Source organism: Prionailurus bengalensis, chromosome D4 (genome assembly GCF_016509475.1).
Source record: "Prionailurus bengalensis isolate Pbe53 chromosome D4, Fcat_Pben_1.1_paternal_pri, whole genome shotgun sequence".
Lineage (NCBI taxonomy): Eukaryota > Metazoa > Chordata > Mammalia > Carnivora > Felidae > Prionailurus > Prionailurus bengalensis.
The window spans coordinates 77,017,976-77,042,079 of NC_057359.1; the positions used below are offsets into that span (position 1 = coordinate 77,017,976).

The 24,104-nt window shown below is 45.6% G+C and overlaps 1 protein-coding gene across 3 annotated transcripts in view; it reads right to left on the reverse strand.

Annotated features, from left to right (window-relative positions):
* Positions 1-24,104, reverse strand: part of ASTN2 (astrotactin 2) — an 882,294-nt gene that overhangs the window by 736,037 nt on the left and 122,153 nt on the right. For all 3 annotated transcript variants that reach the window (XM_043565814.1, XM_043565813.1, XM_043565812.1), the window contains exon 2: positions 18,901-19,088. In XM_043565814.1, the coding sequence (XP_043421749.1) occupies positions 18,901-19,088 (188 nt within the window). The remainder of the gene's footprint in view (positions 1-18,900; positions 19,089-24,104) is intronic.

The following is a 24,104-nucleotide window of genomic DNA, read 5'->3' on the forward strand; positions in this document are numbered from 1 at the left end:
CTTGGAGCTGAACTCAGGCCTGTCTGGCCCCAAGCCTGTGTGTTTTTCTTTGTATGTCTTGTCCCAGTGGCTTTCACTTAGTGGGCACATGTTCTATGACATGTGTTACCAGTTTCATATACATCATCTCACTGAACCCTTACCCCACTCCATAGCGTTTCCCCTGTTTTACAAAACAGAAAACCAAGGCTGCAATGAATTAATTCACTTGTCCATGGTCACAAAGAGAGGTAATGTAAATCCCAGGATTTAAATGCAAACTTGTTCGTTTTTTTTTAATTATTCGTTTTTTTAATGTTCTTGGCACATGAAGACCCAGAAGACTATTCTTCTAATGTTTATTTATTTCTGAGACAGAGAGAAACAGAGCATGAGTGGGGGAGGGGCAGGGAGAGAGGGAGACACAGAATCCGAAGCAGGCTCCAGGCTCGGAGCTGTCAGCACAGAGCCCGACTCGGGGCTCGAACTCACAAACCTCGAGATCATGACTTGAGCCGAAGTTGGTCGCTCAACCGATGGAGCCACCCAGGCGACCCAGACTTGTTCATTTTTTTTAGCCTCAATGTCACACTAACTTGCTGTGTGAATCTGAAGAAGTGAGTTCCTTTCAACAGGCACTGGTTTTCTTCATTTTGAAAATGAGGGTCTTAAAGCAAGGGTCTCCAAATTTCCTTCTACCTCTAACATGCCATGATCTTCTTTGCTTCTCTGACATGAGGTCTTTTCTATTTGCCACCCCTGGGTACCCCTAACCTTTTAAATATCCCCCAGGGGATACGGAGAAAGTTGGTGAAAGGAGGTCTGGCTTTACCACTGAGTCACTGTGTGATCTTAGACATGATAAACCTTTCAAAGTTTCACCACAGGACTAATAATAATAATAATAATAACAATAATAATAGTCATAATAATAATAAACAGCTACAATATGAGTGCTAAATAACTAAGAATGGTCTTGAATATAAAAGGCATTAGTGGATATGTCATCATTGCCTTAAAATTGTCAACTTACTGTACAAATATTAGCTAGCATTATTATTGCTATTATTATCATTCATAAGGTGCAATGCATTCATTGGGGGTAAGTAACTTCTATATCAACAGAGTTGATTCATGGAAGCATAAATGGTCCTCACTGGCCCTCATATGAGTATCCCTAGGTTTTGCAAGAGCCACCCTCTGAAATTCCCCATCAGCTTTTTAATAGATACTTCTGAATGGTTCCTCGGAGTATTTTATTGGGAACATGAGAAGATTCTGCTATACCACAGAAGCCAGAGGCACAGACCTTGAACTCTTATAACCCAGGGTTCAAGCTTGAGCTCTATCACATCTAACAAAAGAGCCTGCCCCTCTGAGTCTTCTCACATTTACAGGCAGTTACCAAGAGATTAGATAAAGCACCGTTCCTGGCACATGAAGACCCAGAAGACTATGCTATTTTTAATACCAAAATGTTACCGATGCCCAGGCTGCAGCAGCCGACAGGATGGGCCAAGTTCAGGGACTCGCAGAAGTGGGGTGGGCAAGAGGGCTCAGGTGTTCCTTTTTCATGTCCGTCTCCCCATGCCCCTGCTCTGATATGTACCCTTTCCCATAGTGTTAAAGGGTGAAAAACACATTTGTTTAAAATCCATCTGCTTTTTATAACTTCCAGAGACCAAAATCTGCACGGGCTGCAGTTCTCTGCTGCTCCTAATTAATTCCTAAACAAAGACCGCTCTGGCAGCAGCACAGTTTATGAAGCCGGTTGACCCCCTGATGCAGAAAATGATGACACAGACGTTGTCACCCTTTCCCAAGCTCATTTTTCACTTGGCACCACTTGGTCAGGCCAGCCATGTCTTCACCTCCTGGGGAGCAGGATGTGGTCCCCGGGGCAGGGTGGGGGGGGGTGGTTCTCGGAGACCCCAGCTGTCACTTCCCATGGCTGCTGGCTTCTTTCCACTCAGGGGCCTCCCCAAAGCAGCCTGGGGTGGAACAGACCAGAAAACCACCAGCTTGGTCTTCGATTTATCCAAGAGATTCCCAAACTGACGAGTCTCTAATCTACACGGTGTTTTGGAGGCCACCGGAAATAATGATCACAATAGTCCTCACGAACCAAGCATCTATTACGTGACAGGTGAAGCCCTGGGGATGCTCTCCTCTAGTTTATCTCATTTCATTCAACACAGTCTTTGAAGATGTGAGCTAGTGTCCTCAGTTTAAAGCCCAGGAAATAGGATATTGGAGACACAAAGAGAGGTTTTGTACCCTACAGCTCCCATTCACGGAGCACTCCCCATGGGCAAGGCACCAAGCACTTCCCCATTACCTCACTGTAGGCTAGGACGGGTTAGACAACTTGTCCCAGGTCATATAGGCAGGGGGTCAAGAAATAGAAACCTAGCAAGGTGTGGGCCTCTCCTCTAAGTTAGCTGTTCTTCCAGTCCCACTGGTATTAATCAGTGCACTCATGGGGCGCCTGGGTGGCGCAGTCGGTTAAGCGTCCGACTTCAGCCAGGTCACAATCTCGCGGTCCGTGAGTTCGAGCCCCGCGTCAGGCTCTGGGCTGATGGCTCAGAGCCTGGAGCCTGTTTCTGATTCTGTGTCTCCCTCTCTCTCTGCCCATCCCCCGTTCATGCTCTGTCTCTCTCTGTCCCAAAAATAAATAAAAACGTTGAAAAAAAAAATTAAAAAAAAAAAAATCAGTGCACTCATGCCCAGAGCATGGGCTCCAAAATCAGAGTCCAGGTCCTGTGTGACCTTGGGCAATATCAGTTTTCTCATCCAACAAATGGGTACATGCACATCTTATCTGTAAATAATCATTAGTAGGCAGAATTCTGTAAACTTTAATGAATTCTGTAAAGATTAATGACAAAGACCATACTGTCATATAAAAGGCACTCAATTTTTTTTCTTCTTGCAATAACTAAGTGGAAGCTGTTATCATCAGCTGTCTCCCTGAAATCTGTGAATCTACACCCAGTACTTGATGTTGTGAAAAGTTCATTACAGTAACACATGACAAGATCATCCAACTGTCTATCTCCCAGTCCATTCACCTAAGAGTTTACTGAGCTACTATTATGTGCTTCTAAAAACCCCTCTCATCTCCTTTCTTCCCTTTCCATCCTGTCCCCTCTCTGCTTTGGGATCACCTCCCCTCACTCTTTCTGCTTTTGGCCTTCGTTCCAGGAGAAACTGCAGAGAAGGAAAAGACGAGTCCAGCTTCCCTCATTCCTTCAGCCACTGGGGGCTGGGGTGGCAATAACCACAATACTCTGCTCTGTTAGCTCAGGCTGCCATAAAGAAATTCCACAGATTGAGTGGCTTCAACAACAGAAATTTGGTTTCTCTCCATTCTAGCAGCTGGAAGTCCTCTAGATCAAGGGTACCCACAAGTCCTCTAGATCAAGGGTTCCCAACTTGTAGCAGTCACCTTGTCACTGTGTCCTCACATGGCCTTTCCATTAGGTACATGCATCACCAATGTCTCTTCCTCATCTTTAAGGATACCAGTCCTATTGGGTTAGCGCCCCACTCATAGGACCTTACTTAACCTTAATTACCTTCTCCAAGGCCCCGTCTTCAAATATGGCCATATGGGGGTTTAGGACACAATTCAGTAGATAACCCCTGCCATTCTGAATCTCAAAAGGAGGGTGGCCAGAGGGTCCAGCCCAAATTTCACCCTGAACCTCAAATGGCAGGTCTACAAACTTCAGGCAAATGTCCACCACTGGCCCCACATATGCATTTCTGTCAGAGATTCAGGAAGTCCTTTTTCTGGCACTCACCAGCTATGTGGCTCTAAGCAAGGCCCCTCTCTGAGGCTCAGCTATAAAAGGACGTTAAAAAGAACACCTACTTAATATACAGTCAGGAGGTTTTAATGAAATGTTAAATGCAAACACGTTCTGTTAATGTTAGTGGGTCAACAGTGCTTGAGCTTTGAGAATAGCTACAGGGGCGCCTGGGTGGCTCCACTGGCTGAGCGTCAGACTTCGGCTCAGGTCATGATTTCACAGGTTTGTGAGTTCAAGCCCCACGTCGGGCTCTGTGCTGACAGCTCGGAGCCTGGAGCCTGCTTCAGATTCTGTGTCTCCTTCTCTCTCCACCCCTACCCTGCTCGCACTCTGTCTCTTTCTCTCTCTCTCTCTTAAAAATAAATAAACACTTAAAAAAATTAAGAATAGCTATAATCTATTAAGAAATTTCTATTTATCAGATACCAAGCTTGCACACAGCATGGACGCCTCCATTCGTGGCAATGATTTTGTAGAGGAGGTACCATTGTTACACCTGTTTTACCTCAAGGCTCAGAGAGGGCAAGTAGCTAGCCCAAGATCATACAGTTAGCCAAAGGCTGGCAGAAACAGGTCCAGCTGTTCTCCTCTCCCTTCAGCCATGCTGCTGTAATGATTGTAACAGTGCAGACCCACCCTGTGGGTAAGCTTCCTTTACCTGAGATCATCTGCAACGATGGGAGGGAGGGGCTAACCCACATCCCCCCACGGGAGGCCTTGGGTAGCTCTGTGAACCATCTAAACAAAGCCCCTGGCACGGACACCAACATATTTCACTCTCTATTAAGGAAGGCCAAGACAGGGCAGGCCTCTCGATGCTTCATTAGGGGAACATCAGGACACATAAGGACAGTAATAAAACAGGAACCGAAGAGGATGTCCATGGGGAAAGCCTAGAGCCACTCTCGCTGATGCCCCTGCAGGATTTTAGACAAGGGAGGCTACAGACAGAGCCAGACAAAGACAGAAGCAGATGAGATGGGGGTGCTCAGTGAGAGCAGGAGTGTTCTAGTCAGCAAGGCAAACACAGGGTCTAGATCCCAATCGGGTCTCTCCCTAGCTGTGTGACCTTGGGCAAGACCACTTAACCTGATAGACCTCAATATTTAAATCTACAAAATGGAGACAGTGATGCCCGCCCAGCAGGGTTTCAGAAGAATTAAATCATGTTTTACACGAGCAGGTCCAGGCTGTGACTTTCTCCCTGCTGGTCTCAGGGAGCTTCAGGATAAGGATTCTCCTCCACCTTCGCTATCCACAGACACCAGCTCCAGAGTTTTCCGTAATGCAGATTCCCTGGAACCCCCACCAGGAATTCAGATCCAACATACCTGGGGCAGAGTCCAGGAAACTGTGTTTTAAACAAACACTGCAAGTAATTCTATATATATATTTATGTTTATTTATTTATTTTTCTAACACTGACGCCATCCAGGTGCCCCGACTGAGCCACTCAGGTGCCCCGACACCCCAGGTAATTCTTAAGTAGGAAGGAGATCTTGCTCCACACCTAGTGAAATATGGGCAGTAAATAGCACGGCTTAATGAGAAGCAATTTGTAAAAATCCTAATGTATGAGGGTAATGCAAGAGCTTTAGAATCCAGATACCAGGCTTCCATTCTTAGGCTGTTTATGTTGCAGAAAATGTTTATCATCTATGGACTTCAGTCTCTTCCCAGGTGACATGGACAAAACACCCTAAACAACTGCTTTAGAAAGTAAAACAATACACATAAAATAATCAGTGCTCTGTATTGTTCCTATGACATATTCACTTTCACCTGGTCCTTGAAAGGAACTTGTAGGGGCGCCTGGGTGGTTAAGCATCCAACTTTGGCTCATGTCATGATCTCACAGTTCGTGGGTTCCGGCCCCGTGTTGGGCTCTAGGCTGACAGCTCAGAGCCTGGAGTCTGCTTCGGATTCTGTGTCTCCCTCTCTCGACACCCTTCCCCCACTCCTGCTCTGTCTCTCTCTGTCTCTCTCTGTCTCTCTCTCTCTCAAAATAAAATAAACACTAAAAATATTTAAAAAAACAAAGACAAAAAAAAAAAACAAGAAAGGAACTTGTAATAACCCCACAACTGTGGAAACCCAGGAATGGAAACAGGGACACAGATTTTTTTTTCTTCTACCTTAATTCCAACCTCACATTTTGTTTAACCAAGCAACTTAGAGGGGGCAAAAATAATTGGTGATTTTAAATGCTTTGATACAACGAGGCACTGCAATCACGATAAATCATCGCCGACATATGCCCGGCTCCTCCAAGTGACAGATGACAAACAAAAGCAGGACAAGGTCCTCCATCACAGGCGGAATCATTGAGTTAATGGAAGAATTATTGCTTCTGAAATCCACTCCAGTCCTATTGAGGGGAACGTTCCAATTTATCAAAGCCAAATGAACATTAATTGCAGCAGTCTGGTAAGTTTTCCAGCCGTTATGACCTTCATTGAATTTTAATCCAAAACAGATAAGATTTCCTTCCACACAAGAGGAAACAACACAATTAGCTCAAAATGACAGCTAGATTATGAAGCAGGCGCACAGGAACCACATACACGCGTTCACACTCACGCACACACGCCCCAGCGAAGACACTGATTCTGCGTGGCTTAAAATTCAGCACAAAGGAGGTAAGCAGAGAAAAGGTAAATAAATACAATCGCACATCTGCATAAACCTCCCCCCTTCGTTCAAGAGAGGAATTTTTGGAGGCGGAAGGCAAGATAGAAAAGGTGGCAGGCAGTAATGGAGACAGAATTTCCGTTAACTGCTGTAATTAATGTTATGTCTCATCGGGGAGAGATTAGGAAAAAACAGAGAGGGAAGGAAGAAAAAACAAGTATTATTTTGCTATTAAAGACGCCCTTGAGCTGGGGAACATTAGCAGCAGAAGTTTGAATTGGGTAATTGTTTGACTGTATCGGCGGATGTGCAGACAGGATGATTACCACAATGAAGTGAAATATAGCTGTGTGCAACCTATATGTTTATGGCTCCCACAGCATGAGCCGGAGGCCTTCTGCTGAGTACAGATCACAGCTGGGGGACGTCTAGAAAGTGTAGTGAGGCGGGGACCACCCACCCACACAGACACATAAGCACGAGTGCGCATTCGTGCAGTCTAGCCGGCAAGGCCATTTCTGGCACTGACCTGACACACGACACTGAGTCACTCTGAGACCTACAGGCTTAGTTTCCATATTTGTTTTCACTCTCAACGAGGGCACTGGACTCCCTGTGTTTTAAAGGGGCTGAGGTTGTCTTGCGGATTTTTTTTTTTAAATTAAGTTGGAAATTTCTGCTTTCCTCACTTCTAAGTACTTATGATGAGGAAGAAGTGGCTGCCATCTTCCACAGTCCAGAGTCAGGCCCATCTGACCGACACACAGGGATGTGGGACCAGAGGTTAAGGAGATGGGCCCCAGGAGAGGTCCTTACCCACCTTTGCCCTGGTAGCAGAATAAATGTCTTACGAGAGATCACTTGGAACCAGAAATCTTTTTTTTAAACATTTATTTATTTTTGAGAGACAGAGAAAAAGCACGAGTGGGGAGGGGAGCAGGAGAGAGAGGGAGACACAGAACCCAAAGCACATTCCAAGCTCTGAGCTGTCAGCACAGAGCCCGACAACGGGGCCCGAACCCATGAATTGAGAGATCATGACCTGAGCCGAAGTGGGATGCTTAAACGACTGAGCCACCCATGCATCACCAGAAGTTTTTTTAAGTAAACTCTACACCCACTGTGGGACTCAGACTGAGGACCCTGAGATCAAGAGTCACATGATCTACCACGTGAGCCAGCCAGGTGCCCCTGGAATCAGAAACTTAAGTTTGATTCAGGGCTCAGGCACCAGCCATGTGATCTTACAGACAGTTATCTTAACTCCCTCATCCGAGGTTTTATCGTTTGTCAAACAAGATCAATAATAGTAACAATATCCATGAAACTGATGACAGCATTTGCATGCAGTCCACATGTTACCTCATTTTAATTCCATGAGGTAGAAATTATCAGTATTATCATTTTTAATGGGGGAAACAGACACAGAGCAGTAACTTAACCAACAGCAGTTAAGTGGCAGTTAAATCATAAGGCCAGGATTCTGACCCAGGCAATCCTGCTTCAGACTCCATACTCTCTTTGTTTTTAAACCTTTTATTTTGAATACAGGGGCACCTGGGTGGCTCAGTTGGTTAAGTGTCCAACTTCAGCTCAAGTTGTGATCGCAGTTCATGAGTTCAAGCCCCATGTTGGGCTCTGTGCTGAAAGCCCAGAACCTGAAGCCTGCTTTGGATTCTGTGCCCCCCTCTCTCTCCCCGACTTGTGCTCTGTCTCTCAAAAATGAATGTTAAAAAAAATTTTATAAACCTGTTATTTTGAATATAGACTCACAAGAAGTTACAAAGCTGGTACAGAAGAGTTCCTGTATACTATTTATTCAGTTTCCTCCAAAGTTAAAATCACATATAAAAGAATAATCAAAACCAGGAAATAAATGTTATAATACATTAATAAGACTACAGACCTTATATGGATTTTATTATATTTTCCATCAATGTTCCTTTTTTGGTCCAGGATCCCATGTGGCATTTAGATTCTATGTCTGCCCAGTCTTCTCTTATCCGTGACAATCCCTCAGCCTTTCCTATCTTTCATGATTTTGACACTTTTGAAGAGTGCTAGCCAATTATGTCATAGAATGTTGCTCACTTTGGGGTGTGCCTAATTGTATTCTCACAATTACAATAAGGGCACACATTTTGCACAAGCATCAGGAACGGCATTATGCCCTTCTCAGTGCATCCTAGCAGAGGATTCATGATGTCGATCTGTCTTATTCCTGGTGGTGGTAACCTGGATCACTTGGTTAAAGTGAGGTAGTGGGTTGAATGGTAGACCCAAAAAAAGATAGGTCCCCATCCTAGTCCCCAGAACCAGTGAATGCTACCTTATTTGGGAAAAGAAAACAAACAGAAAAAAAAGGTCTTTGCAGATGTAATTAAGTTAAGATCTTGCAAAAGAAGATCATCCTGAATTACCCAGGAGGGCTCTGAAGCCAATAACTCATGTCCTTATGAAAGACATATAGAAGAGAGGACATAGAGAAGAAGGTGATACAAAGACTAAGGCAAAGATGTGGAGTTATGTATGCAGGAGTATTTATGTATGTATGTATGTATGTAATCCCGAGCCACAGAACACCTGGCACATCCATAAACTAGAAGAGGCAAGGAACAGATTATCCCCTAGAGCTGCTGAGAGATTACAGGCCTACTGAAACCTTGATTTTGGATTTTTGGCCTCCAAAACTGTGACAGAATAATTTTCTGTTGTTTCAACAGCCCCCCACTTTGTGACAATTTGTTACAGCAGCCCTAGAAGCTGATACTACTTATCTACTAGATTCTCTACTATAAATCACCATTTTCCTTTCATAATTAATAAATATTGGGGGGGAATACTTTGAGATTTCGCAAATATCCTGCTTCTTCTTGAAGTTTCACCCTTTAATATTCGTATATATCAGTGGATCTTGTCAGTAGTAATTTTAACAGTGGTGACTGTCTAATGGCGATCTTCTACTTCCCTCTTTCCTTCCACATTTATTTATCAATTGGGATTCTATTGTAAGAAAGAGCTATGTCTTCTATCCCATTCATTTATTTAGTCTATTATTTATGTCAGTATTTCAGAGTCAATATTCTTTTTTTAAAAAATGTTTTCAAATGTTTATTTTTTGAGACAGAGAAAGAGAGACAGAACACGAGCAGGGGAAGGGCAGAGAGACAGGGAGACACAGAATCTGAAGCAGGCTCCAGGCTCTGAGCTGTCAGCACAGGGCCCGACACGGGGCTTGAACTCACAAACCATGTGATCATGAGCCTAAGTTGGACGCTCAGCCAACTGAGCCATCCAGGCGCCCCCAGAGTCAATATTCTTAACTCCTGCCCAACTTAGCTCAAAGGATGTTTGTGAAGGTCAAGCATGAGCGTGAATTAGGGAGAAATATTTTAAAGGGCAAAAGGAAAAGAAGGGATGTTCTCTGAGCACTGTGCTGAGACATTCCATGTGTCTTCTCCCCTCAGCCCCATGAATGAGAGGTCCACAGCCTCACTGTAGATTCAGGAGACAGTAACAATCAGAGAAGTTCAGGAATGTGCCTGAGACAAGCAGCAATAAGAGAGTCATACTCTGAACCAACATCTGTCTGTCCAAACGTATGTTATCTCCACCAAACCAAGTTGTCTTCTGAGGACTGGGAGGGGGAGGAAGGGGAACTAACTGAAGGTGGATCTTGAAGCTCTATTGTGTCCAACGCCAAGTTCACTGGACATTTTCACCGTGGGCTGACTCAGGGCATGGGGGAAGGGGAGTATACAACGTGAATACCGCACAGCACACGTGCATTCATTCTGTGTTGTTAGAATACTGCACACACAGAAGCTTCAGGTTCTTTTTTCCTTTTTTAATGTTTATTTATTTTTGAGAGACAGAGAGACAGAGCACAGGCAGGGGAGGCGCGGAGAGAGACAGAGACACAGAATCTGAGGCAGGCTCCAGGCTCCAAGCTGCCATCACAGAGCCCGACATGGGGCTCAAACCCACAAAGCAGGAGATCATGACCTGAGCCAAAGTCGGAAATGTAACCAACTGAGCCACCCACGTGCTCCAGAAGCTTCAGGTTCTTGAAGCAAAATGAAATGTGCAACAACAAGCCGGAGTGTAAAGGTGGAGAGTGGTCACCAAGAGAACATCCCCCTCAACTCTGTCAACCTGCCTGCTGCCCTTCCTGCCCCTGCCATGCTTCTCTGCCGTCTCTAGATCTCCCCTCTCCCTTCTCTTTTCCACCTTTTCCTCTGCTGCTTCTTCTCAGATCCACTGTGCCAGTGCCCCCCTCCGTGTCGTGCAGGAGGCCTTCTGTCCCTCTCAGCCCCTGACTTCCTCCTCATCCCCCTCCTCACCCCAGGACCCTTCTACCACTTTTTCTTGGGCTTGGGTTCTATCTGCCCCTCCACCTCCACCCTGCCTTCCTCCCTGCCTTCCTCCCTGTGTGGTTCCTTCCTCCCTGTCTTTTATTCTGCATCCTCTTCCCCTGTCTCTGCTTCTACTGCTAACTCCTTACCAGTCCATTCCTGCCAATTTCCTTGTATTTTTCTACATCTCTCTCATTATCACCAGCTCCCTTTTTCTCAGTTTCCCTCTCTGTCTCCGGTAGTTTCTATACACCTAACATAGAAGAGCTACTCAATGAATATTAGCAGATGTCTATTTTTCCTGTCTGTGTTTCTCTCTGCCTCCCTCTGTCTCATATTTTGCAGATTATTTTTTCTTATACACAGTCCTATCCTGCATCCCAACTGCCTCTGTTCCCCTGTCTAGGTTGCCTCTTGCCATCTCCAGGATTTTCTTTCTGGGCTTGACTGTCAGCCCAGACAGACGGGGTAATCTGGATGGAGAACATCCTTTTTCTAGCCTCATTCTCTCCACCCGCAAAATGAAGGTGGGGTTCAGTCTGCTGCCGTATGCAACCGCCCACATGCCCATTCTCTGTAAAGGACTATACCACATGCCCATTCTCTGTAAAGGACTATACACCTCTGCCATTGGCTTTGGGTTGGGCCACACATGTGCTTTGGCCCTGGCCACAGAACATGAGAGAACCCCCTGTCTGAGCACTAGCTTGCAGAAGCGTCCTTGATTTCCACCAGTTCTTTTGCTCATTCCCTCTGCCATGGAGACCAAAGGTCTCAGGCTGGGGCTCCCCTTCAGCCAAAACTGCAGAATGAGAAGACATGCGGAGCTGAGCCACAGAGACCGCAGCTGCCAACACGGAAGGCGCGTGAGCAAGAAAGCACTGTTTGGTCAGTCACCAAGATTCAGAGCGATTTGTTTGTAGAATAAACATGTGCCAGCTGACTCATCTAGAAAAGTTGGATTCTGCAAGGTCTAAGGTGCTTTGGGCTCCAACATTCCAACCATATTTTATAGCTCCGTCGCTTCTGCGGAAACCTAGCCAAATCCTTTCATGGGCATTGTCTCAGTTCAATGCCATGATTTCAATCTTAATTCCACTTTTACAAATGACCAACCAAGAAACTCAGAGAGGTGAAGACATCCAAACCTCCATAGCTGCTATGAGGAAGACTCTCAGCTTGAAACCCAGGCTCCTGACACCAGACTATGTTCCTTCTACTTCACTATGCTGCATCCCTAAATGCTGTGGGAGATAAGTCTCATATCCTCTAGACGGAAGCCATGGCTTATCCTTCTCACGGTCCCGTAAGCCTAGCTAGAGACCCTACATGCTTTTAGTACATCCTTGTTGTTGAGGCAAGTCAAACCTGAGCTACCAGGTTCATGTGGCTTGAATTTTTAAAACTTAATGCATGCATCTGTGATTTTTAAAATTCTACTTTCTTAAAAAAATAAACGGGATTGATGTACATAAATACATGTACATAAGTACATAAAAATGTACCTGGTGTATCTGTATTGCCCAATCTTATCATGTCCTGCAACTGATAAACGCTTGATGATCTCAACTTATAGATGGGGGTCTTAAGGCTAAGAAGGGAAGTGTGTGCCTACGGTCAGGGAGCAAATGAGTGTTAGGGCTGGGACACCCGAGTCCCAGGCCACAGCTTCATGGCTGTATGTATCGAGTATTTTTTTTTTTTTTTCTGCTGCTATATCATTGTCACCTTTCCTTTTAAAATAATCCCCTTTAGGATGTTTTCCTCACTACTCTAGTTTCTGTCCAAAGGCTTTTGGGACCTGCAGTCTGTAATGGCCTGGTTTCCCCTGTCCTGGCTGCCCTGGGCTTTCTTCAATAATATCACTTATAAATAACACAGCAATGGCACTTGTTATTGGTGAAATCCCCCCACACACACACACACACAAAATATATGTAGGACTCCTAATGCCCAATACCTCAGAACATGACCTTATATGGAGAGGAGACTGGGACTTTATGGAGGTAAGCAAGTTACAACAAGGTCATTATGGTGGGCCCCACCCAATATAACTGGCATCCTCATAAAAAGTGGAAAAATGTGGATGCAGAGAGAGACACACACACAGTGAGAATGCCACGTAAAAATCAGAGCTACGCTGTCATAAGCCAAGGAACTACAAGAAGCTGGAACGGATATTTCCCCTAGTGCCTTCAGAAGGAGTGTGGCCCTGCCCACACCTTGATCTCAGAAATCTAGCCTCCAGAAGTGCGAAACAACACATGTTAGGTCACTCAGTCCATGCACTTTGTTACGGCAATCCTCAGAAACTAATACGCGAATAAAGGGCAGAGTCCTAACACTTAGGAAGACCCAGCTATGTGTCAGTCTCTAGCCGTATGTGCCTTATGTGAGTCATCTTACAACAACGCCCTCAGGCAGTTACTTCCATCCTCACCCCATTCCAGAAGAGGAAATGGAAGCAGAGGGAGGAAAGATGCCTACGTTACACAGCTAGGAAGTCAGTAATGGAGCCAGAATATGAACCTGGGGACCCCAATCCACAGTTCTTGCACATTAGTTATATTCTCTGTGCCTGCATGTTCTCAAAAGTAGAACAGGAGTTCAACAGGATATCTGCTGAATTGGGATTGTGTAGAGAACTGAGTGAGTCAAATATACGCTGACAATACAACACTAAGTGTTTAAACCATGCTTATTAACACTGTTATTTTCAGGGGCGACTTGGTGGCTCAGTTGGCTAAGTGCCTGACTTCGGCTCAGGTCATGATCTCACAGTTTGTGAGTTCGAGCCCCGCATCAGGCTCTGGGCTGACAGCTCAGAGCCTGGATGCCTGCTTCAGATTCTGCGTCTCCCTCTCTCTCTGCCCCTCCTCTGCTCACGCTCTGTCTCTCTCTGTCTCTCAATAATAAGTAAACGTTTAAAAAAAAATTAAAACATTGTTATTTTCAGATCCTTCACTATTTTAACTATTTTCTCATAACTTTTCTAATCATTGTTTCTCTGAGCATGGGATCCCCAAAAGTAAACACATTGTTTCAGGTCTCATCTAGAACCTCTAAAACTAGTTATTCAGAACACTAGTCTCTCATTAATACAACTTAAAATGTGGAAACAGGGGTGCCTGGTAACTCAGTTGGTTTGTGAGTTCGAGCCCCGGGTCGGGCTCTGTGCCGACAGCTCAGAGCCTGGAGCCTGCTTCGGATTCTGAGTCTCCCTCTCTCCGTGCCCCTTCCCCTCCTCAAAAATAAATAAGCATTACAAACGTTAATAAAAAAATACATTAAAAAAATAAAAGGTGGAGCCACTCTTACCACTTTCGACAATCAGAGTCCATATAGTTGGCTCATTCTGAGCTTGTGGTTGACTTTTTCAAAGCTTTTTTTTTCTTTTCTCTTATTTTCTTGCAGATAGGATTTTCATTGTTAGGTTTAGCAGGCAAGGCAACCACTGCACGATTGAGTGATTAAATCAATGAACTAAGGAATGCATGATACGCTGTGAATGAATAAATGCAATGGTTGGGGAAATGATCTAAAGTCATTTTTCACAGAAAGCTTTAAAAAGAATTATCCCCAAATCACACAAATCCTTTAAACAAAGCTTCTGATTGAGAATGGGAATAATAATTCCTTAGATTTATGTGGCATTTTATAATCCTCAAAGTATTTTTCTATATATTATTATGCCATAGAATTATAGATCTTATAAGTGTGAGAGAACCACACTAGTCATCTAATTTAAGTATTATTTCTCTCAAAATCCTAATGACTAGGGCTTCTACCCTTTGCTTTCCTACCCCCAGAGACAAAGAACTGACTACCCCTTACTCCGTCATCGAGTGCCAGATAGCTCAAACACTTAGAAAGGTCTGTCCTGCCATGGACCGGGGTATTGGGCCCTTATAACCACCCCTTCACTGTGGCCCACCCGTATAAATGGTGGGAGGATGAGGGAAATAACAGTATCTATCCTACAGAGTGTTAGAACAATTAAATGGAATAACCCATGTGCTGCAACTAGACTGTGCCTGGCATACAGGAAGTCCTCAATGGTGGCAGCCATTAATTTCATTGTGCAGGGCACTGGCACATGTAGCTGCATTCAGTACCTAGAAAAACTCTCAGAATTAGGGAACATTATCCCAGTTTCACCAATGATGATTTTGATTTGGCCAAAGTCATAAAGCTAGCAACAGTGATACTATTCAATATTGGAGTTGACTTCCAAGTCAAACCCCCGCCCCCTTTAATCTACCCACAGATTCCACACAAGGAGGAGTCTGTGCATGAATCTGCCCATAAGGTCTTATAAATTTAAGCCAACAGCTGATGCAAGGAGAAGAGAAATGGCAGTCTAGTATGCAGAGTAAGGGTGGAGGTTCTGGAATCAGCCTATATAGGGTGAAATACTGGTATTCCCGTTTAATCTTTGGGTGACCAAGTCACATCAAATAGCTACTAAGTTTATTAATATCTCAGGCTCAGGTCTTAACAAACTCAGCGCCTGCTGGTTCCACTCCAGAAGGCATGAAATGTAGCAGGTTCTAATGACTGAGCTGGAGCTGGTTACCCTACATGAGTGGGCAGGATGCTTGTCCTGAGAAAAGAGAATGGAGGACATTGACCCTAGAATGATTTGGATCTTCTCACAAACGATCTCAGATCTTCACCAAAGACAGAAACAATGCAAAATTTGATAGACCAGGAGCCATCCTGTCATGAGTAACCATGTGACTTGAGTTTAGAATCTTGGGAAAAGCCTGCTCCCAGAACTGCATTCCTGTTAACCACACAGCCTTAGAAGTCAGTTAAACTCACTGCATCTCCAGTTTCTCATCTACGAAATGGGAAAACAGATTTTAGCCACTGTGAATGCTATTTTGAATGGTTGTTTAGGGGACAGGAAAGCAAACATTCTTTTCGTTCTTGCTGAACTGTGGCCAGACCAGCAAGGACAGATAAGAGTCTAAGCCACAGAGAGGTGTGCTGTCCAGGCCAAGCTCCACTGTCTGTCTGGGGGATCCTGGACGACTTGCAGCCTATATGGGACCTCAGTTTATCCATTTATGAAATGAAACGGTATATTAAATCAACACATCTTAAAGTTTTCAACGAAAGTGCCCCTAAGACTTGTACCCGAATGTTTATAGCAGCACTTTCAACAATAGCCAAATTATGGAAAGAGCCTAAATGTCCATCAACTGATGAATGGATAAAGAAATTGTGGTTTATACACACAATGGAATACTACGAGGCAATGAGAAAGAATGAAATATGGCCTTCTGTAGCAACGTGGATGGAACTGGAGAGTGTTATGCTAAGTGAAATAAGCCATACAGAGAAAGACAGATACCATATGTTTTCACTCTTATGTGGATCCTGAGAAATTTGACAGAAGACCATGGAGGAGGGGAAGGGAAAAAAAAGTTAGAGAGGGAAGGAGGCAAACCATAAGAGACTCTTAAAAACTGAGAATAAACTGAGGGTTGATGGCGGTGGGGGGGGTGGTTGGAGGGAGGGCAGGATGGGTAATGGGCATTGAGGAGGACACCTCTTGGGATGAGCACTGGGTGTTGTATGGAAACCAATTTGACAGTAAATTTCATTAAAAAAAAAAAAAAGAAAGAAAGAAAGTGCCCCTAAGAATAAGAGCTAATGGTCTTAGGTGCCAAGCCCTCTGATACAAGTGCTCGGTGTACGTACACAGTAAGTATTGGTGGAAGCCTCGTTTACAGATGACAAAAACAAGGCACAGAGGAATTTAAAACTTTGTCCAAAATCATCCAGAGTGTTAAGCGGCACAGCAGGACTTTACACCCAGGCACTCGGGCTCTGGAACCTGTGCTTATTATGAACCTCCACGTCACCCTACCTCACCTCAGAGAAGCCGGGCTGCCATCAACAAATGTCTTAGGGTTCAAGGTTTCCTGGACATGACTCTATCTCCTGAAGAGGTAGTAAGGTGAGGACAGGAAAGATCCAGATTTTGGAGCCCTGAAGATGGAAAAGAACTGGCGGGACCACAAGGTGGTAGCCTTGGGCCACATTAGTGTGAGGGCAGGGAAGATCTGGATTGTGCCAACCTCCACAGGGCCTACTCTGCCAGCCACATCTTGAATTCCAGATTCGTGCGGGTCTTGATGAGTTCTCCTTTCCAAGCTGAACTCACTGAGCAGAATAAAAAGGTGAAGAACACCTACAGTCCTTGGAGACAGAGTGTGATTTAGTGGAAGTAACACTGAACCTGGAAGCAGAGAACGTCCATTCAGGGCTCATTTATAATTGAGATTATACCATCTAGGTTACTGGGCTATGGGAAGGATGTAGACAAGTAAACGTGAGGCCAAACCCAGAAAATGCTTAATAAATATTAATCAAAAACGGAGTCTCACTCTCCAACATGAAAAAAGTAAGTCACGCCCCCTCGAGTCTTCTTAGCATCAGATGGTGTCTCATGCCCCGTGAACTCTTGAGCAAGTACCCTGAAAGACTTGCACCCCAAAGTTAGCATGCAGGCACTCACTTGGCTTGGCATGTGGCTGCATCATTTGCAAAATATATATATGGGAAAAGTCTATCGCACTCATTCTGTGAATAACACAAAGGCCTTGATTTGTTTTTCCACGTGATAAGCATGCGTTAGGTCCAAAATTAACACTGCTGTCTGGCTGGGGTATGTGTGTGTTTTTCCAAAAAGAGAAAACTTCCAAGCTCTTACTCAGCCCTAATCAGAATGTCTAATGCACAGTGTTAGGTGAAGAGGAACCAGGAGACTGGAGACCAAGAGCAAAGGTCTGTCCCCAGTACAGATTCTCAATAAATGTTTCTGACTATTGAATGGAAAATACAGGAGTGCACAGTAGTGCTGCTTTGCTGAGTGGCCTTATGCCAAATTCTTCACCTCTCTGAGCCATACCTTTCTCACGTGTAGATTGGGAATCATATTTCCTATCCTTATGCATTCGGCAGAGCCGTGCTACAAGAGAAAATAATGGCTTGAAGAGTGAAAAGCACTAAGGGGATGTCACTTGTAGCTATTATCAGATCTCTTCTTGAGCCAATTAGACCCTGTACATTCTGCATAATGAATTTGTTTTTTCCTATCTACCATGCAGAGCCATTAACTACAGCTTTTTGAAGAAACCATTAATATGAGCCTACATACATTTTAGACCACCATTCAAGTGATTTAAGCCCTAACAGCCTTCTCTGAAGAGAGAGAAGACTCCAAGAGCTCCAGGTCATAGGGCCGACAGAGATGGAAGGCCACTTCACCTCTCTGTGCCCGTAACTTCATCTCTCACATGGAGGTGACATGCCTGACTCCACACATTCTTGGTGAGAATGCAATGAGATAATGTCCTTAAATGTGCCCTGCACAGTGCTTGACACACGCTTGGACAGTCAATAAATTCTTGCACTGAGAGAAATAGTGTGGAGGACATAGTTCAGGCTTTGTAGTCAGACATGCTTAGGGGTTCGAGTGCCCAAGAGCATCTCTGTCTCTTACTAGCTATGTGACCTTGGGTAAAGTTTCTCTGCCCCCGCGACTCAGTATTCACAACTACAACAGGAGGGTAATGGAGGGACTTCGATGTGTGACTGTGGCTAAGCCTAGCCCAGCGCCAAGGGTCACCATGTACAATCTACACTGCAGAGGGTATTGTGAGGGTCAAAGCACCTGGCCTATGAAAGGCACTTGGGAAAGGGCAGCCCTGCTCCAATTCTGTTCCGATTTTGTTTGTTCAGTCATTCCTGGAAAGGCCAATTGTATTTTGGAGCACTGAACCTCAGCCCTCGGTGGAACAGGCCAAGCACGTGACAGATGTTAAACAGCTATTCCCAAAGATGTCGGCCAAAAGGCCAAGGAGCTGGAGACCCTTTATTCTCTTCTCTGAAGCACAATTAGTTTGTCACAGCTGACAGATGATGGATGGGTATGCATCAGTCCAAGTGACACCACAGAATCCACCTGACCTTCTGTTTATCATTCTAACCTCTTGCACTCAGCCAATTCTCTTCCACCTGCCACTGGCAACCCCTGCCTCCCTCCACAGTCTCCCCAACTCACCCTCTCCATCCCCTAGCACCTTACGGCATTCCCCCTCACTCACCATCACAGAAATGTGGAGAATGTGCATCTGCTCCTCTACAATCTCTGAAGGCTCCTGGAGCGTGGGCGCCGTGGCCCGGGCCAGCTGCCCGGCACTGCTCATGGAGACGTGGAAATACAAGGTGCCATTCTCGAGCCATTGCTGTCTCCAGTGCACCAGCGAGATGTCCGCCGCGGTGCCAGACATCTCTGTAAGACAAGACCAAAGGCGCTGGGTGAGCGGCATTGCCTGGGCCTCAGTTTTCCAGGGAGGGAAAGAGCCACACATGTTCAGGAGATCAGAAGGCACCTACTTTGGATGCCTTTCCATCCATCAAATCTATGAGCCAGACACCATCGCTTCCATTTGTACGTGGTCAACTGTGGCCAAGAATCTCCCCAAGCCACAAAGTGTAAGAGACAGAATTTGAACCCAGTCTGGGGTCCTTGTGTATAGCACCATCCATGATAAGGCAATTCAGTCCATTCAATCAAAGTGAGCAGAATCAATCTAAGCAAGAGATTCAAGAGTTTACATTCTCATGAGGCCATGGAACTAGAAGACGATGAAGGGAAGACATCTCCATCCATGAGAAGAGCAGGGGTTTAGCGTGTGAATTCTTTAAAAGCTGAGTTGGAAGCGTCAGGGCATCACTGCAGAACCCCAGAGCTGGAAAGGCCCAAGAGAACATGTGGCCCAGCCTGGGTACCTCAGAATTACTCTTTATAGGAAAGGAGCTTGGCAAGTGGGTTGTTCTGAGCCTATTTCTCCTGCTTCAGTCAGAGAAGCCCCATTTTTTGCTAGTGTATATACTGCAACCCCAGCAAGGGAGTGTTGGCACAAAGTTTCCATGACTTAAAAATACTTCAAAAGTCACTGCCCTACACTAATGTTCTCCCATGACCAAGGGGAAGTTAGAACCTCCTAGCAAGCTACAGTCACCTGACCTCTAAATTATTATTTTAATAGTACTTCCATTCAGTACCAACATAGCCTCTTATTAAATAAGAAGGGTGACAGCATTAGCTTTCAGGAAGTGTCCTTGCACTGGAGGCACCTGGCTGGCTCAGGCAGTAGAGCATGTGACTCTCGAACTTGGGGTTGTGAGTTTGAGCTCCCGCTTCGGTGTAGAGATTACTTAAAAGAAGTGTCCTTGTACCAAGATCATACAATCTTTTCATAATGTTGCCTACTAGAGGGAATATGTCCCTGGAAATGTCCTAGAAGGACAAAGGCCTATCAGGGTATCTTATGAAGAAAGGGGAAGGTTGCTAGGGTTCCAGGACTTCATTCAAGCGAGGGTTACCATAGGAGACGAAAACACTCCATCGTAGACAAGTAGCTGTAATGATGTCTGGATCTTGGAGCTCTGCACTACAGAGCTGACCTAGGGGTCGTATTCCCATAGTCACCAAAGACCTCATATACATGTGTGTGTAGACACACACACACACTTAAGGAGGGTTGGTGGGGAAACAGAGTTAGAACTTCGTTTCCAGTCAGCTCTCCCTATGCCCCACTACAACCCCCGCCAAGTCTGGCGACACTGAAGGAAACAGAGTCACCTTGAAGAGATGATGTTTGCTCACCAAATTCTACTGAATTATTCTTACATCGTCCACCCCCCATAGACTAACTCCTTGAGGTTCACAATCAACAGTCCTTAGGGAAGAGCATCTGGCACTTCATAAGTGCTATAAAAAGTTAGCTATTAATATTTATTATCATTATTATTATTAACAGGCACAGGATCTAATTTACCCTTCAGCTGCTCTGAAAAAAAATCCTTGAGACATCCTTGACTGCTTGCTTTCTTTCCCTCTCCTCCTCCAGTCCACCAGGAAATCCTTCAAAAGCCACCCCAAAGTCCCTTCCCTTCTTGGCTCCTCTCTTGCAACCATCTGGGCCAAGGTACAACTCTCTCTTGCCTGACTTACTACAAGCTCTTCCTAACTGGACTCCGTTCTTGCCTCTCTGCTCTTCTGTCCATTCCCACACAGAAACCAGAGGATCCCTGCCAGAACCTGTTAGCTCCCATCAGCCCTCAGCGCCAAACCCTCAACAGCCTCCCACCTCATTCCAAGTAAAAGACAAGGTGGCCAGGGGCGCCTGGGTGGCGCAGTCGGTTAAGCGTCCGACTTCAGCCAGGTCACGATCTCGCGGTCCCTGAGTTCGAGCCCCGCGTTGGGCTCTGGGCTGATGGCTCAGAGCCTGGAGCCTGTTTCCAATTCTGTGTCTCCCTCTCTCTCTGCCCCTCGCCCGTTCATGCTCTGTCTCTCTCTGTCCCAAAAATAAATAAACGTTGAAAAAAAAATTTAACAAAAAGACAAGGTGGCCAGAACATAGGAGGTTACAAGTCCAAGTGAAAACCTACCTGGGATGCACTAAGAGTTGAGCAGGGCTGGAGACCATCACAAGGACCCTAAGAGCTCACTGTGGGGCGCCATGGGAGAGGCTGGCTGGGTGGCCAGTCTGTGAGGCGGGCCTCTTCCCAGCACCTTCTCTCCACACACCGCCCCACCTCCTGGCCTCAGCACCCGAAGCCCTGGCAGCAACATCTCTGGCAGCCAGCCAGCTGGGCTGAGGCAAGGTGAAGACATGGTAAATGGCCTTGCTCAGTACCTCACTCGTATTTCTCCCAGGGTATTAAAGCCTATAACCAGAGGCCCAGAGAACCCACGGCTACAAGCTGCCTCTGGAAATGGCTGCCTCTCATTCAGCAGCTCCAGAAAAAAAGGACCCCTGTGCCAATGGACCACCAGGCACTTACAGTGCCACATCTGATCGACACAGCCTGGGACAGGGGAGGCAGAGTCAGTGAAGGAGGGCTGGCTGAAATCTGCACTCTTCACTCCTGGAGTTCTCCCTCCCCAGCCTGTGCTCAAAATCCCACCATTGAAGAAGCCTGTCCTCCTCACATTCAGATTAGGAAACGGAGGATCACAGAGGGTGAGTCACTCACTTAAGGCCACTGGTGAATGTATGCCCAGATGGACCCAGTGGACTTCCAGTCCACACAATTTCTACTATGCCGGTAGCTCTTACAACATCTCCTTTTCCTTGACTAAATTAGCCCATGAACCAAAACTAGATTGAGTTCTTTGTTTGCTACAGCGATGAGTGCACAGTCAGCAGACAGTAAACGTTAAATGATAATAACAGTGTGTGAAACACAGTAAATATTGAATCACAGAGATCAGCTCTGGACTCACTCTATTACAAAGGAAGGAAACTGTTGCTGAGGCGGGGAGGAGGGCCATGGAGCCTCAAAGAGAAAACCGCCTTGGCGGAAGCAGAAGGCCTGATCATTCATTCCCTCATTCATTCGTTCACTCATTCATTCATTCATTCATTCATGCTTGTGTTTGTTTATTCACTCATTCAACACACTTTATTGAGGGCCTACTCAATTGTGAGTACTTTAGTAGTTCAGAACATGGAGTGAAATGAGGCATAATCTTGCCTTCAGGAAGCTCAGTCCTTTCTTTAGTGGCAGAAATTCTACCCACTGCCCATCTGGCATCTCCCTGCCCACACATGCACACACTCTCCATTTATTGTGGCCCAGAATCTGCGCATTACTCTGACTGATCCCCTCCTCATGTGCTCCAGCCCTGCAAACTTACAACCGTTACTCAAACAGACCAGGCTTACTCTTACTCTTGTCTCAGGAAAGAAGGACTCTTTCTCCTGTCTGTCTGGAACTCTCCTCCCAGACCCTGCAAACCACTTTCTCCTCAGTGTTAGTCTCCCTGACCAAGTGACACCTGTTCAGAGAGGCTCTGCCAGTTTTAGCTAAAGTTCTCTCTACACACATCACACTCTCTGGTATCCCCTTTACAAAAACTTGTTATAGCACTTATCACTATTTAAATTAATCTTGTGCATTTTCTAAGTTTATCTATTTGAGAGAGAGAGCATGCATGAGTGCTAGTGGGGGAGGGGCAGGGAGACAGAGAATCCCAAGTAGGCTCCACATTGATAGCACAGAGCCTGACACAGGGCTCAATCCCACAAACCGCGAGATCATGACCCGAGCCAAAATCAGGAGTCGGATGCTAAACCAACTGAGCCACCCAGGTGCCCCAATCCTATGCATTTTCTTAAACATGTATTTAATGCCTGCCTCTCCAGGAGAGCAGGGATTTCCTGCCATATCTCACGTACTTTTAAAAGTGCCCGACGCATAACAAGTGCTCAAGAAAAATTACTGAATTGCCAATGATGAGGGGCGCCTGGGTGGTGCAGTCGGTTAAGCGTCCGACTTCAGCCAGGTCACGATCTCGCGGTCCGGGAGTTCGAGCCCCGCGTCGGGCTCTGGGCTGATGGCTCAGAGCCTGGAGCCTGTTTCCGATTCTGTGTCTCCCTCTCTCTCTGCCCCTCCCCCGTTCATGCTCTGTCTCTCTCTGTCCCAAAAATAAATAAACGTTGAAAAAAAAAAATAAATGAATTGCCAATGATGAATACATGCACACACACATATCCACAATAAGATTACGGAGGTAGAGTTTAACCTCACTAGAGTATTAAAGAAAGAGTAAGTAAGCTCCACTGGGAATCTGAAGGTGGGACAGGACTCTCCTAGCTTAGAGACAAGGAGCCACTCTAAAAACATGATGACATGAACGTTGCAAAGAATGGGCATATTGTTGGCCTTCAGAGAGAGGAGGCATGGAGACGGGCTGGGCAGTTGGGTATTTCAGGGTACTAACACCGCATGTGCAAGTAGGAGTGTGGTGGGATGTCGGCTGGAAATGTACTTTAGACACAGGGTTAAGGGCTTTGAGTCCCTAGCGACACAGTGTACTCTCTTCTGCATGCGGTCGGGAATCAGCAAAGTACACTTGATCAGAGCGCCAGTCCTGTGTCCATTAAAAACAGGTCAAAGAAATACTAGCATAACCAAGGCCAGCTCCTGAAATTCCCCACTGATTGATTTTCCAATTGCATTTTCCCCAACCTCTTCCCCTAGTCCTTCCATATAAACATTTCATTGAAGTCTTCAAGTCACATTACAATCAAACTTAAAGCAAAAGGGGGACTAAACGCATTTGGTTGGGAACCAAGACGATTCCCATAAAGGCAGATTATGCTGACATGATGAATATAAAACGAAACAGCAGATATTAAAGTAGGAGAATTGGTGCGCCATGCCTTCCGGCGGTAGGCTGACTCCACTGCCTGCCTCCCTCCCACCTCGGATAGCCTGGTTTTATATTGGAATC